Raw genomic sequence first — 15,988 nt, forward strand, 5'->3', positions numbered from 1 at the left:
AGGGAAATCTGGGCTTCCCTGCTTAGGCTGCTGCCCCCGCGACCCGACCTCGGATAAGCGGAAGAAGATGGATGGATGGATGGATGGGTTTAAAAAAGTAAATAAATAAAATAAAATCCATCCATCCATCCATTTTCTACCGCTTATTCCCTTTGGGGTGGCGGGGGGCGCTGGAGCCTATCTCAGCTACAATCGGGCGGAAGGCGGGGTACACCCTGGACAAGTCGCCATCTCATCGCAGAATAAAATAAAATAAAAAGAATAAAATAAAAAAATAAAAAAAACATTGCCCAAATATAAAAAAAAGAAAAATGAAAAAATAAATAAAATAAAATAAATAAATAAACATTGCAAAAATGTATAAACTGATTTTTCATGAAGGTTCGCTAACGCCACCGTGTGGACACAACAATAAAAAAACCCTCCAAAGACTAAAGTTGTCTTTTTTTATTTAAATATGAAACGGTGACCATTATTGGCACGGACGTGACTGTTTCACTCGGTTGTAGCAGTCGACTTGAAGTGCTTGTGAAGACCCAACGCCAAGGACACAACGATGGCGGCCATCTGCAAAACACACACACACACACACACGTTTTATGTGTGAGCGAGGTCATGTGGTTGACGTACGACGGCGTGGGTTTACCGCCAAGGTGGCGTAGGTTGAAATAATGGCGATGCGGAGTTTGATTGGGAAGTTGACGTGGTTCTTCAGGACAGGGCCGCAGGGCTACCACACAAAGAGGTCAAAGGTGAACAGGGGACGGGGTTTGGTTGCTAAGCAACGGCGCGGGGGGGCGGACACCTTGGAGTAAACCCAGGTTTCCTGAAAGGTCACAGGCGTCACCGGCGTGCACGGCTCCCGTGCGCTCGCCCTGCGAGACAAAGACACGCCCACTCAACGGTGCGCGACACGGCAAACGGGAAGTCGCGTGCTCACCTGGCCGGAGCGCACAGGCAGGAATCAGGAAGTGGCATCTCCCAGTCGCCATAACCGGTCAAACCGCAGCAAGACTCCTGCCGACAAAGATGGCGTCAGAGAGCGGCGTCAGAGAGCGGGCCGTCACGTTAAACCCACCCAAGTCTGCAGCTTGATCAGCTCCTGCTGGATGTAAGGCTCCGCCTTGTGGAGAGGCGTCACATTGAAGAACACCTCGTCCATGGCGCCGTCCATCTGATGACATCATCAAGAGTTATTTTTTTACCTGGGGGGGGGGCTTGGAGTTTGAGACAACTTACCTGAGCTTGAAGGTGAAGCAGCGGCGACGACGCCACCGTCACAGCCACCAACTCCACAAACGCCACGGCGCAAAACTACACGGATATAGGGATAGACGTATACGCAACGCAAGGATGGATGCGGTGGAGGTGTGTCCTACCAGCAGCAGCAGAATCCTGAGGTTCAAAGCAGCAGCACAAAGGCCCAGCAGAGACAAAAGCACGGTGATAGGACCAAACACCTGCAGGACTTTGGATCCATCAGTGCTGGACAACTGCTCAAACAACTAAGAAGAACCAAACCAGACAATCGGATCACAAGGCAGATGAATAATTGTGCGCTGACTTACCTCCGCGACTGGGACGCCGCCATCGATGGAGGAGAAGCCCACTCCTATCATCAGCACGCCCGACACCTACACAGCATCATCACTGTTTGTGTCTTCCTCAAGGTGGACACCAACATGTTGTTAGCAGCTCGCTTACCAGCAGTAGTGCCGTCACGCTGATGTCCAATCCACGCAAGTACGTCCTGCAACCAGTCATGACCAGGGCTGTGTGAGCCCTGACACTAAACAGCTGTGTGTGTGTGTGTGTGTGTGTGTGTGTGTGTGTGTGTGTGTGTTCTTGTATGTCTGCCCTTCTTGAGACATCAACAAGGAAAAGTACTTTCCAAATGAGGACCAGTGAACAAGTTAGGACCGAAATTAGAGATGTTCGATAATATCGGCCGATAAATGCTTTAAAATGTAACATCGGAAATTATCGATATCGGTTTCAAAAAGTAAAATTGATGACTTTTTAAAACGCCGCTGTGTACACGGACGTAGGGAGAAGTACAGAGCGCCAATAAACCTTAAAGGCACTGCCTTTGCGTGCCGGCCCCAGTCACATAATATCTACATTTTTTCACACACACAAGTGAATGCAAAGCATACTTGGTCAACAGCCATACAGGTCACACTGAGGGTGGCCGTATGAACAACTTTAACACTGTTACAAATATGCGCCACACTGTGAACCCACACCAAACAAGAATGACACACACATTTCGGGAGAACATCCGCACCGTAACACAACATAAACACAACAGAACAAATACCCAGAACCCCTTGCAGCACCAACTCTTCCGGGACGCTACAATAAACACTACCCCCCCTTCCCCCCCCCAACCTCAACCTCCTCCTCTCAGGGAGAGCATGTCCCAAATTCCAAGCTGCTGTTTTGAGGCATGTTAAAAAAAAATAATGCACATTGTGACTTCAATAATAAATATGGCAGTGCCATGTTGGCATTTTTTTTTTCCATAACTTGAGTTGATTTATTTTTGGAAAACCTTGTTACATTGTTTAATGCATCCAGCGGGGCATCACAACAAAATTAGGCATAATAATGTGTTAATTCCACGACTGTATATATCGGTATCGGTTGATATCAGAATCGGTAATTAAGAGTTGGACAATATCGGAATATCAGATATAAAAAAAAAAGCCATTATCGGACATCTCTAACCGAAATCATGGTCCCAATACGGAAAACCATTGCATGTAACAGAGAGCCAAATACTAGAGTCTGTGAACATTGCTCCAAAGTCAGGATTTTTTTGTTGATTTAATGTGCATACAAAAGTAAACATTGACAGGTACAAAGGCGGCAATATATGATAAAACAAGACGGCAGCTAAAGAAGGACATTGCTATTCATCCCCGAAAAAACCCCTCCAGGTGAACAGCTGATTTTACGACTTTCGGTGCTGACGTAAGATAACACGACGGTACTAAGACTATAGTAGCCATTATGAGTTAGCTTCTAAAGCTGGGTTGCCCAAAGTGCGGCACGGTGGCCATCTGTGGTCTGCGACTTGTTTGTTTTGCCTTAAGCACATTATAAAAAACAAGAAGTAGAGATCTCATTTGCACCCCTGGTGGTGAAATCTATCAAAATTAGGGTGATCCCAAAAAAGGAGGTATTTTTCAAATTGACTGTGTGTCCCTTTTACAAGTGCTCCCCCTATGGTCAACATATGAAATAAAAAGTGTGTGTAAAAAATTTGAAGTGCTCCCCCTCTGGCCAACATATGTAATAACAAGTGTGTGTAAGAAATTGAAATGCGCCCCCTTTGGTCAAAAAATCACCAATGATTGTCACACACACACGAGGTGTGGCAAAATTATTCTCTGCATTTGAACCATCACCCTTGATCACCCCCTGGGAGGTGAGGGGAGCAGTGGGCAGCAGCGGTGGCCGCGCCCTTCAACCATTTTGGGTGATTTAACCCCCAATTCCAACCCTTGATGCTGAGTACCAAGCAGGGAGGTAATGGCTCACATTTTTATAGTCTTTGGTATGACTCGGCCGGGAATTGAACTCACGATCTTAGGGCGGACACTCTAACCACTAGGCCACTGAATATAGAGACATAACTTGAAGTAAATAATGAAGATTAAAAACCAATTACAAACAAAAAATAAATAAATAAATAAATTAACTAAAAACAGTCTTTTTCTCACAATGTGTCGACTTTTTTCTTATAAAATTGGGAACAATTTCTCACATTCTTTCCGTTTCTGTAATATTGCAATATTTTCTTGTAAAATTATTACTTTTTTTAATGTAAAATTATTACTTTTTAATGCAAAATGGTGACATGTGTCGTATACAATTCTGACTTTTATCACAATATTGCCAATTTTTGTTGTTGTTCTTGTAAAATAGTGACATTTTTGGAGTAAAGTCATCATTTTGCCAAGTAAAATTCCGATTATTATTATAATATTGCCAACATTTTTAAGTTTTCTTATAAACTTGTGACTCTTATGACTCTTTTCATAAGATTGCCAACATTCTAAGTAGGGATGTCCGATAATGGCTTTTTGCTGATATCCGATATTCCGATATTGTCCAACTCTTTAATTACCGATACCGATATCAACCGATACCGACATCAACCGATACATACAGTCGTGGAATTAACACATTATTATGCCTAATTTGGACAGCCAGGTACGGTAAAGATAAGGTACTTAAAATCAATCAATCAATCAATCAATCTTTATTTATATAGCCCTAAATCACAAGTGTCTCAAAGGGCTGCACAAGCCACAACGACATCCTCGGTACAAAGCCCACATACGGGCAAGGAAAAACTCACCCCAGTGGGACGTCGATGTGAATGACTATGAGAAACCTTGGAGAGGACCGCATATGTGGGTAACCCCCCCCCCTCTAGGGGAGACCGAAAGCAATGGATGTCGAGTGGGTCTGACATAATATTGTGAGAGTCCAGTCCATAGTGGATCCAACATAAAAGTAAGAGTCCAGTCCATAGTGGGGCCAGCAGGACACCATCCCGAGCGGAGACGGGTCAGCAGCGCAGAGATGTTCCCAGGCGAGCGGTCCACCCCGGGTCCCGACTCTGGACAGCCAGCACTTCATCCATGGCCACCGGACCTGTGCCCCCCCCCCCCTCAAGGAAAAGGGGAGCAGAGGAGAAAAGAAAAGAAACGGCAGATCAACTGGTCTAACAGGGGGGCTATTTAAAGGCTAGAGTATACAAATGAGTTTTAAGATGGGACTTAAATGCTTCTACTGAGGTAGCATCTCTAATTGTTACCGGGAGGGCATTCCATAGTGCTGGAGCCCGAATAGAAAACGCTCTATAGCCCGCAGACTTTTTTTGGGCTCTGGGAATCACTAATAAGCCGGAGTTCTTTGAACGCAGATTTCTTGCCGGGACATATGGTACAATGCAATCGACAAGATAGGACGGAGCTAGACCGTGTAGTATTTTATACGTAAGTAGTAAAACCTTAAAGTCACTTCTTAAGTGCACAGGAAGCCAGTGCAGGTGAGCCAGTATAGGCGTAATATGATCAAACTTTCTTGTTCTTGTCAAAAGTCTAGCAGCCGCATTTTGTACCAACTGTAATCTTTTAATGCTAGACATAGGGAGACCCGAAAATAATACGTTACAGTAATCGAGACGAGACGTAACGAACGCATGAATAATGATCTCAGCGTCGCTAGTGGATAAAATAGAACGAATTTTAGCGATATTACGGAGATGAAAGAAGGCCGTTTTAGTAACACTCTTAATGTGTGACTCAAAGGAGAGAGTTGGGTGGAAGATAATACCCAGATTCTTTACTGATTCGCCTTGTGTAATTGTTTGGTTGTCAAATGTTAAGGTGGTATTATTAAATAAATGTCGGTGTTTAGCAGGACCGATAATCAGCATTTCCGTTTTCTTGGCGTTGAGTTGCAAGAAATTAGCGGACATCCATTGTTTAATTTCATTAAGACACGCCTCCAGCTGACTACAATCCGGCGTGTTGGTCAGCTTTAGGGGCATGTAGAGTTGGGTGTCATCAGCATAGCAATGAAAGCTAACACCGTATTTGCGTATGATGTCGCCTAGCGGCAGCATGTAAATACTACAGAGTGCAGGGCCAAGAACCGAACCCTGAGGAACTCCGCACGTTACCTTAACATAGTCCGAGGTCACATTATTATGGGAGACGCATTGCATCCTGTCAGTAAGATAAGAGTTAAACCACGACAAAGCTAAGTCTGACATACCAATACGTGTTTTGATACGCTCTAATAAAATATTATGATCGACGGTATCGAAAGCAGCGCTAAGATCAAGAAGCAGCAACATAGATGACGCATCAGAATCCATCGTTAGCAGTAGATCATTAGTCATTTTTGCGAGGGCTGTCTCCGTAGAGTGATTTGCCCTGAAACCGGATTGAAAAGGTTCACAGAGATTGTTAGACACTAAGTGTTCATTTAGCTGCTGTGCGACAATTTTTTCGAGGATTTTCGAAATAAAGGGAAGGTGGGACACCTATAAAAATAAAATAAAATTAATAAAACAATAAAAAAACAGTTACATTAGTAATTAATTAATAGTTAATTAATTAATTGATTAATTAATAGTAATTAATGAAAATGAGTAAAATTAACTGTTAAAGGTTAATACTATTAGTGGACCAGCAGCACGCACAATCATGTGTGCTTACGGACTGTATTGATATATATTGATATATAATGTTGGAACCAGGGAGGTTTTTTGGGTTGGTGCACTAATTGTAAGTGTATCTTGTGTTTTTTATGTTGATTTAATAAAAATTAAAAAAAACAACCCGATACCGATAATAAAAAAAACCCGATACCGGTAATTTCCGATATTACTTTTTAACGATATTATCGGACATCTCTAATTCAAAGCTTTTCTTGTAAAATTGCGACTGTCATTGAGTAAAACTCCAACTTTTATCATAATATTGCACACATGTTCAGTTTTTCTTGTAAAATTTTGACTTGCGTTGAGTAAAATCACGACTTTTATCATAATACCAGAGGCAGGCATTATTCGGAGGTCTCAAGAAGGCAACAAATACAAGAATGTGTGTGTGTGTGTGTGTCTGTGATGAAGAACATGACCAAGTTTGGAAGATCAGCCGGAGAAGAGGAAGGAAAGAAGGAAACAAGGAGAGGAGTTGAGAAAGATGCTGCCGAACACCATTTAGCGTTGACAACAACAAGAAGAATAACAGTCAAGTGTAATTTAACTGGGGTCAGTCGTTGATTGTTTGTGTCGACTTCACGTTCTCGCCTGTTGAAAAGCTGACGTCAAAGCAAGGGGGAAAGGAATTCAACTGTTGACTTAAGGCTAAAAATAACTCAAGAGTTCTAAACAACGTTCCAGCTCTTTATGTCGTCAGCAGCCTTAGCAACATGCCAACATTTATGATGACTCTTCTGCGCTCCATCTTCAATCAATCATCAATCAATCTTTATTTATATAGCCCTAAATCACAAGTGTCTCAAAGGGCTGCACAAGCCACAACGACATCCTCGGTACAAGGCCCACATAAGGGCAAGGAAAAACTCACCCCAGTGGGACGTCGATGTGAATGACTATGAGAAACCTTGGAGAGGACCGCATATGTGGGTAACCCCCCCCCCCTTTAGGGGAGACCGAAAGCAATGGATGTCGAGTGGGTCTGACATAATATTGTGAGAGTCCAGTCCATAGTGGATCCAACATAATAGTAAGAGTCCAGTCCATAGTGGGGCCAGCAGGACACCATCCCGAGCGGAGACGGGTCAGCAACGTAGAGATGTTCCCAGCCGATGCACAGGCGAGCGGTCCACCCCGGGTCCCGACTCTGGACAGCCAGCACTTCATCCATGGCCACCGGACCTGTGCCCCCCCCTCAAGGAAAAGGGGAGCAGAGGAGAAAAGAAAAGAAACGGCAGATCAACTGGTCTAACAGGGGGGCTATTTAAAGGCTAGAGTATACAAATGAGTTTTAAGATGGCACTTAAATGCTTCAAATCTTCACCTTTTGTCTGACACTTCATGGAAACAATCCTGCTTTCTGTCAGCCATTTGACATTGAAGCACATGTACACAGAACCCTAGAGGACAGGAACCGGGTGGTAGAACAGTCGGAAGCAGGGATCGACTCACTTTCAAAGAGGCGGACGACAAACCTGAGAACACCTGAACAAAGAGAACCACTGCTCAGGCTGAGCTGCTAAGAAGGTGCCGGAGCGCCTCGAAACTCTTGGAACACAGAAGCAGAACTGGAAGAGATTCCAACCACTTTGGAACAGCGCCTTAGAACAGTGTTTTTCAACCTTTTTTGAGCCAAGGCACATTTTTTGCGTTGAAAAAAATCCGGAGGCACACCATCAGCAGAAATCATAAACTCAGTTGACAGTAAAAAGGTGTGTCGCAATTGTTGGATATGACTTTAAACCAGGGCCGGCCCGTGGCATAGGCCGTATAGGCAAATGCTAAGGGCGCCGTCCATCAGGGGGCGCCACGCCAGTGCCACAAATGGAGAAAAAAAAAGTTGGTACTATTATTTCTAAATACAAAAAATAATCCCACGTTAATTAAAATGCAAATTAAAGCCTATTTAATAGAAATATTATTTGTTACAACATTGCGCCCCTCCCTTCCCGTATCATGACTCTTTTTGGACGTCACCACATCAAAAAAATCAACACAAGATGTCAAAACGGCCAAAACTGTCAGGTGCCCAGGGAAGAAAAAAGAGAAAAGAAGAGGAGGAGAAACGAGAAAAGACAGAGGTAGCAGGTAGGTAACGTTAGCCTACATGAAATTATTTGTCTGTTACAGAATGTGATAGTAACCTGGCTTTTTAGCATTAAGCTAATGTTACATGATTCGGCAATTGCTAATCAATAAATAGCTAGTTCTGTTTTAACGTCGGGTTAATATTGTGGAGGGGGCTAAATTGTTATGGAAAATAATAATGTAACGTTAGGTAATTACAGTACTCCCACCTTACATTCCTCAGGGACATTTGTATTAGATCTTTTAAGCAGGTGTTTTTGTTTACATTGTTATTGCCTTCTGGTTAGCTAATGTTTGCCCTGCAGGTAATAGTCACTTTTCCACCCCTTTATATATTAGGTATAGTTGTAAGCAGAGGTGGGTAGCGTAGCCAGAAATTGTACTCAAGTAAGAGTACTGTTACTTTAGAGATTTATTACTCAAGTAAAAGTAAGGAGTAGTCACCCAAATATTTACTTGAGTAAAAGTAAAAAGTATGTTGTGAAAAAACTACTCAAGTACTGAGTAACTGATGAGTAACATACACACACACACATATATATATATATATATATATATATATATATACATACATATACATTGATATATACAGTATATAATTTATATGTATTTATTTTGCTGTTTTTGTTTACATGTTAAAAATGTTTTAATGAATATACATGCATGTTTAACATATAGATTCCTTTCTTTCATGCAGACTAGAATATAAGTTGGTGTATTACCTGATTCTGATGACTTGCGTTGATTGTAATCATACAGTAGTGATGATAACGTCCACGTTTTCAAATGGAGGAGAAGAAAAGTTCCTCCTTTCTGTCTAATACTACATGAAAGTGGTTGGTTTTTGGCACCTTATTTGTCCAGCTTCCATATTCGTTTTTATACACTTTACAAGAAATATATTGGCGTCAAACTCCGTAGCTTGCTAGCTTGTTTGCGCTGGCTTTCGGAGACTCTTGTTTTGAAAGCGCACGCGCGATGGAGCGGCACTTTTATTGTGAAGACAGGAACGTCCTCATGTGCGGTCAGTCTTGAGGCTTTTGACGGGATGTACGGTTGAAATAAAAAAAGTATATTTTTTCCTTCACACTTTTGATTGATTGATTGGAACTTTTATTATTAGATTGCACAGTACAGTACATATTCCGTACAATTGACCACTAAATGGTAACACCCCAATAAGTTTTTCAACTTGTTTAAGTCAGGTCATGTGACCACCTGGCTCTGTTTGATTGGTCCAACGTCACCAGTGACTGCATCTGATTGGTGGAACGAAGTGAAACGTCACCAGTAAGGCAGGCACTTTGAAGGTCTGTCTGACAGACCAAAACAAACAAAGCGTGCATTAACAGATCGATAAAAATTAGTAGCGAGTAGCGAGCTGAATGTAGATAAAAGTAGCGGAGTAAAAGTAGCGTTCCTTCTCTATAAATATACTTAAGTAAAAGTAAAAGTATGTTGCATTAAAACTACTCTTAGAAGTACAATTTATCCCAAAAGTTACTCAAGTAGATGTAACGGAGTAAATGTAGCGTGTTACTACCCACCTCTGGTTGTAAGTAAAAAAAAAAGGTCAAAGACAAAGCTATTCGGTTTCTTGTGAGTATATACACTTCACTGCCGATGTGGGGGGGGCGCCACCTAAAATCTTGCCTAGGGCGCCAGATTGGTTAGGGCCGGGCCTGCTTTAAACCATAACAAAGCATGCATCAATATGGCTCTTGTCTCAAAGTAGGTGTACTGTCACCACCTGTCACATCACACCCTGACTTATTTGGACTTTTTTGCTGTTTTCCTGTGTGTAGTTTTTTAGTTCTTGTCTTGCGCTCCTATTTTGGTGGCTTTTTCTCTTTTGATGGTATTTTCCTGTAGCAGTTTCATGTCTTATATTTCCCGCATCTACTTTGTTTTAGCATTTAAGAATATTTCAGTTGTTTTTATCCTTCTTTGTGGGGACATTGTTGATTGTCATGTCATGTTCATGTTCAGTAAGTTTTTGCTGTCATCCAGCATTCTGTTTTTGTTTACTTTGTAGCCAGTTCAGTTTTACATTCGTTCTGCATAGCCTTCACTAAGCTTCAATGCCTTTTCTTAAGGGCACTCACATTTTGTTTATTTTTGGTTTAAGCATAAGACACCTTTTTACCTGCATTTACGAAGCAAATAGCTACCGGCTGCCACCTACTGATATGGAAGAGTATTACACGGTTATTTTGCGGAGCTCTAGACACTCAACAACAACACATCATTTGCAGACTATAATTACTGGTTTGCAAAAAATGTTTTTAACCCAAATATGTGAAATTAGACAATCTACCGCGGCACACCAGACTGTTGAAAAACACCGCCTTAGAACACCTTGAAGGAGCTTAAACAAGCTGGAATTATGTGGAACATTGGAGAACTTCAACATGTAGGAGAACGTTAGAACAGCTGGAAGTGAATTAGCACATTTTAGAACTAGAACATGTCGAAGCATCTTAAAAAGAGCTGGGATGATTTGGAATACTTTAGAAATACAAAAGCCCAAAACCAGTGAAGTTGGCACCTTGTGTAGTTCGTCAATTGAATATCGTGCAAAGACAGGATTTTTAATTTTCAAACTGAGAAACTTCATTGTTTTTTGCAAATAATCATTAACTTAGAATTTCATGGCTGCAACACGTGCCAAAGTAGTTGGGAAAGGGCATGTTCACCACTGTGTTACATGGCCTTTCCTTTTAACAACACTCAGTAAACGTTTGGGAACTGAGGAGACCAATTTTTTAAGCTTTTCAGGTGGAATTCTTTTCCATTCTTGCTTGATGTACAGCTTAAGTTGTTCAACAGTCCGGGGTCTCCGTCGTCTTATTTTACCTTTTTATAATGCGCCACACATTTTTAATGGGAGACAGGTCTGGACTACAGGCAAGCCAGTCTAGTACCCGCACTCTTTTATTATGAAGCCACGCTGTTGTAACACGTGGCTTGGCATTGTCTTGCTGAAATAAGCAGGGGCGTCCATGATAACGTTGCTTGGATGGCAACATATGTACCTGTATGTACCTTTCAGCATTAATGTTGCCTTCACAGATGTGTAAGTTACCCATGCCTTGGGCACTAATACACCCCCATACCATCACATATGCTGACTTTTCAACTTTGCACCTACAACAATCCGGATGGTTCTTTTCCTCACGACGTCCACCGTTTCCAAAAACAATTTGAAATGTGGACTCGTCAGACCACAGAACACATTTCCACTTTGTATCAGTCCATCTTAGCTTGGGCCCAGCGAAGCCGGCAGCGTTTCTGGGTGTTGTTGATAAATGGCTTTGGCTTTGCATAGTAGAGTTTTAACTTGCACTTATAGATGTAGCGACCAACTGTAGTTACTGACAGTGGTTTTCTGAAGTGTTCCTGAGCCCATGTGGTGATATCCTTTACACACTGATGTCGCTTATTGATGCAGTACCGCCTGAGGGATCGAAGGTCACGGGCATTCAACGTTGGTTTTCAATGTTGGTGATTTCTCCAGATTCTCTGAACCTTTTGATGATATTACGGACCGTAGATGGTGAAATCCCCTAAATTCCTTGCAATAACTTGTTGAGAAATATTGTTCTCAAACTGTTCGACAATTTGCTCACGCATTTGTTCACAAAGTGGTGACCCTGGCCAATATAAGTATCAATATAACTTTTTAGAACTAGAACATATATAGAAACACCTTAGAACAGATGAAGTATCAATGGATTTTTTTAGACCTAGAACATGTATAGAAAAACAGAACAGATGGAAGTATAAATATAACTTTTTTAGAACTATAACATGCATAGAAACACCTTAGAACAGCTGGAAGTATCATAACTTTTTAGAACTAGAACATGTATAGAAACACCTTAGAACAGCTGGAGTATCAGTAGAACATTTTAGAACTAGAACATGTATAGAAACACCTTAAAACAGCTGAAGTATCAATAGAACATTTTAGAACTAGAACATGTATAGAAACACCTTAGAGCAGCTGGAGTATCAATAGAACTTTTTAGAACTAGAATACGTATCGAAACACCTTACAACAGCTGAGAATCAATAGAACGTTTTAGAACAAGCACATGTATAGAAACACCTTAGAACAGCTGGAAGTATCAATATAACTTTTTAGAACTAAAACATGTATAGGAACACCTTAGAACAGCTGGAAGTATCAGGATAACTTTTTAGAACTAGGACATGTACAGAAACACCTTAGAACAACTGGAAGTATCAATAGGACATTTTAGCACTAGAACATGTATAGCAACACCTTAGAACAGCTGAAGAATCAATATAACTTTTTAGAACTAGAACATTTATAGAAACACCTTAGAACAACTGGAAGTATCACTATAACCTTTTAGACCTAGAACATGTATAGAAACACCTTAAAACAGCTGGAAGTATCAGGGGAACTTTTTAGTACTAGACCACATATAGAAACACCTTAGAACAGCTGAAGTAGCAATAGAACTTTTTAGACCTAGAACATGTACAGAAACACCTTAGCACAGCTGAAGTATCAATTGGACTTTTTAGAACTAGAACATGTATAGAAACACCTTACAACAGCTGAGAATCAATAGAACGTTTTAGAACAAGCACATGTATAGAAACACTTTAGGACAGTTTGAAGTATCAATATAACTTTTTAGCACTAGAACATGTATAGGAACACCTTAGAACAGATGAAGTATCAATGGATTTTTTTTAGACCTAGAACATGTATAGAAAAACAGAACAGATGGAAGTATAAATATAACTTTTTTAGAACTATAACATGCATAGAAACACCTTAGAACAGCTGGAAGTATCATAACTTTTTAGAACTAGAACATGTATAGAAACACCTTAGAACAGCTGGAGTATCAGTAGAACATTTTAGAACTAGAACATGTATAGAAACACCTTAAAACAGCTGAAGTATCAATAGAACATTTTAGAACTAGAACATGTATAGAAACACCTTAGAACAGCTGGAGTATCAATATAACTTTTTAGAACTAGAATACGTATCGAAACACCTTACAACAGCTGAGAATCAATAGAACGTTTTAGAACAAGCACATGTATAGAAACACCTTAGAACAGCTGGATGTATCAATATAACTTTTTAGAACTAAAACATGTATAGGAACACCTTAGAACAGCTGGAAGTATCAGGATAACTTTTTAGAACTAGGACATGTACAGAAACACCTTAGAACAACTGGAAGTATCAATAGGACATTTTAGCACTAGAATATTTATAGAAACACCTTAGAACAGCTGGAAGTATCACTATAACCTTTTAGACCTAGAATATGTATAGAAACACCTTAAAACAGCTGGAAGTATCAGGGGAACTTTTTAGTACTAGAACACATATAGAAACACCTTAGAACAGCTGAAGTAGCAATAGAACTTTTTAGAACTAGAACATGTATAGGAACACCTTAGGACAGCTGGAAGTATCAGGATAACTTTTTAGAACTAGGACATGTACAGAAACACCTTAGAACAACTGGAAGTATCAATAGGACATTTTAGCACTAGAACATGTATAGAAACACCTTAGAACAGCTGAAGAATCAATATAACTTTTTAGAACTAGAACATTTATAGAAACACCTTAGAACAGCTGGAAGTATCACTATAACCTTTTAGACCTAGAACATGTATAGAAACACCTTAAAACAGCTGGAAGTATCAGGGGAACTTTTTAGTACTAGAACACATATAGAAACACCTTAGAACAGCTGAAGTAGCAATAGAACTTTTTAGACCTAGAACATGTACAGAAACACCTTAGCACAGCTGAAGTATCAATTGGACTTTTTAGAACTAGAACATGTATAGAAACACCTTACAACAGCTGAGAATCAATAGAACGTTTTAGAACAAGCACATGTATAGAAACACTTTAGAACAGTTTGAAGTATCAATATAACTTTTTAGCACTAGAACATGTATAGGAACACCTTAGAACAGATGAAGTATCAATGGATTTTTTTTAGACCTTGAACATGTATAGAAAAACAGAACAGATGGAAGTATAAATATAACTTTTTTAGAACTATAACATGCATAGAAACACCTTAGAACAGCTGGAAGTATCATAACTTTTTAGAACTAGAACATGTATAGAAACACCTTAGAACAGCTGGAGTATCAATATAACTTTTTAGAACTAGAATACGTATCGAAACACCTTACAACAGCTGAGAATCAATAGAACGTTTTAGAACAAGCACATGTATAGAAACACCTTAGAACAGCTGGATGTATCAATATAACTTTTTAGAACTAAAACATGTATAGGAACACCTTAGAACAGCTGGAAGTATCAGGATAACTTTTTAGAACTAGGACATGTACAGAAACACCTTAGAACAACTGGAAGTATCAATAGGACATTTTAGCACTAGAATATTTATAGAAACACCTTAGAACAGCTGGAAGTATCACTATAACCTTTTAGACCTAGAATATGTATAGAAACACCTTAAAACAGCTGGAAGTATCAGGGGAACTTTTTAGTACTAGAACACATATAGAAACACCTTAGAACAGCTGAAGTAGCAATAGCACTTTTTAGAACTAGAACATGTATAGGAACACCTTAGGACAGCTGGAAGTATCAGGATAACTTTTTAGAACTAGGACATGTACAGAAACACCTTAGAACAACTGGAAGTATCAATAGGACATTTTAGCACTAGAACATGTATAGAAACACCTTAGAACAGCTGAAGAATCAATATAACTTTTTAGAACTAGAACATTTATAGAAACACCTTAGAACAGCTGGAAGTATCACTATAACCTTTTAGACCTAGAACATGTATAGAAACACCTTAAAACAGCTGGAAGTATCAGGGGAACTTTTTAGTACTAGAACACATATAGAAACACCTTAGAACAGCTGAAGTAGCAATAGAACTTTTTAGACCTAGAACATGTACAGAAACACCTTAGCACAGCTGAAGTATCAATTGGACTTTTTAGAACTAGAACATGTATAGAAACACCTTACAACAGCTGAGAATCAATAGAACGTTTTAGAACAAGCACATGTATAGAAACACTTTAGAACAGTTTGAAGTATCAATATAACTTTTTAGCACTAGAACATGTATAGGAACACCTTAGAACAACTGGAAGTATCAATAGGACATTTTAGCACTAGAACATGTATAGAAACACCTTAGAACAGCTGAAGAATCAATATAACTTTTTAGAACTAGAACATGTATAGAAACACCTTAGAACAGCTGGAAGTGTCAATATAACTTTTTAGAAGTAGAACATGTATAGAAACACTTTAGAACAGATGAAGTATCAATATAACTTTTTAGAACTAGAACATGTATGGAAGCACATTGGAACAGATGGAAGTATAAATATCACTTTTCAGAACTAGAACACGTACAGTATAGAAACACCTTAGAACAGCTGAAGTATCAATATAACTTTTTAGAATTAGAACATGTATAGAAACACCTTAGGACAGCTAGAAGTATAAAAATAACTTTTGAGAGCTAGAACATGTATAGAAACACCTTAGAACAGCTGAAGTATCAGAACTTTTTAGAACGAAAACGTGTATAGAAACACCTTAGAACAGTTTGAAGTATCAATATAACTTTTTAAACC

At 39.8% G+C, this 15,988-nt stretch overlaps 1 protein-coding gene across 2 annotated transcripts; it reads right to left on the minus strand.

Moving 5' to 3' along the window:
- Positions 1–432: 432 nt before the first annotated feature.
- LOC133605684 (uncharacterized) lies at positions 433–1,801 on the minus strand. 2 transcript variants are annotated; one of them, XM_061958937.1, is made up of 9 exons: positions 1,705–1,801; positions 1,569–1,634; positions 1,380–1,505; positions 1,240–1,314; positions 1,079–1,174; positions 941–1,017; positions 806–875; positions 647–730; positions 433–567 (listed from the first exon to the last, which is right to left on the minus strand). In XM_061958937.1, exons 1-9 carry the CDS (start codon positions 1,762–1,764, stop codon positions 496–498), a joined length of 726 nt encoding a protein of 241 aa, XP_061814921.1. In that variant the 5' UTR covers positions 1,765–1,801; the 3' UTR covers positions 433–495. The 2 variants fall into 2 exon arrangements, with proteins under 2 accessions (XP_061814921.1, XP_061814922.1); XM_061958938.1 differs by having other exon boundaries at positions 806–862; positions 940–1,017.
- Positions 1,802–15,988: the final 14,187 nt, after the last annotated feature.

Source organism: Nerophis lumbriciformis, linkage group LG05 (genome assembly GCF_033978685.3).
Source record: "Nerophis lumbriciformis linkage group LG05, RoL_Nlum_v2.1, whole genome shotgun sequence".
Lineage (NCBI taxonomy): Eukaryota > Metazoa > Chordata > Actinopteri > Syngnathiformes > Syngnathidae > Nerophis > Nerophis lumbriciformis.

Excerpts from the sequence above, each read along its gene's own strand:
- LOC133605684 (XM_061958937.1), bottom strand. The coding sequence starts at position 1,764 with ATGACTGGTTGCAGGACGTACTTGCGTGGATTGGACATCAGCGTGACG. Across the intron at positions 1,635-1,704 it reads GCGTGACGGCACTACTGCTG|GTGTCGGGCGTGCTGATGAT; the intron begins GTAAGCGAGCTG and ends GATGCTGTGTAG. Across the intron at positions 731-805 it reads AAACCTGGGTTTACTCCAAG|CCCTGCGGCCCTGTCCTGAA; the intron begins GTGTCCGCCCCC and ends TTTGTGTGGTAG.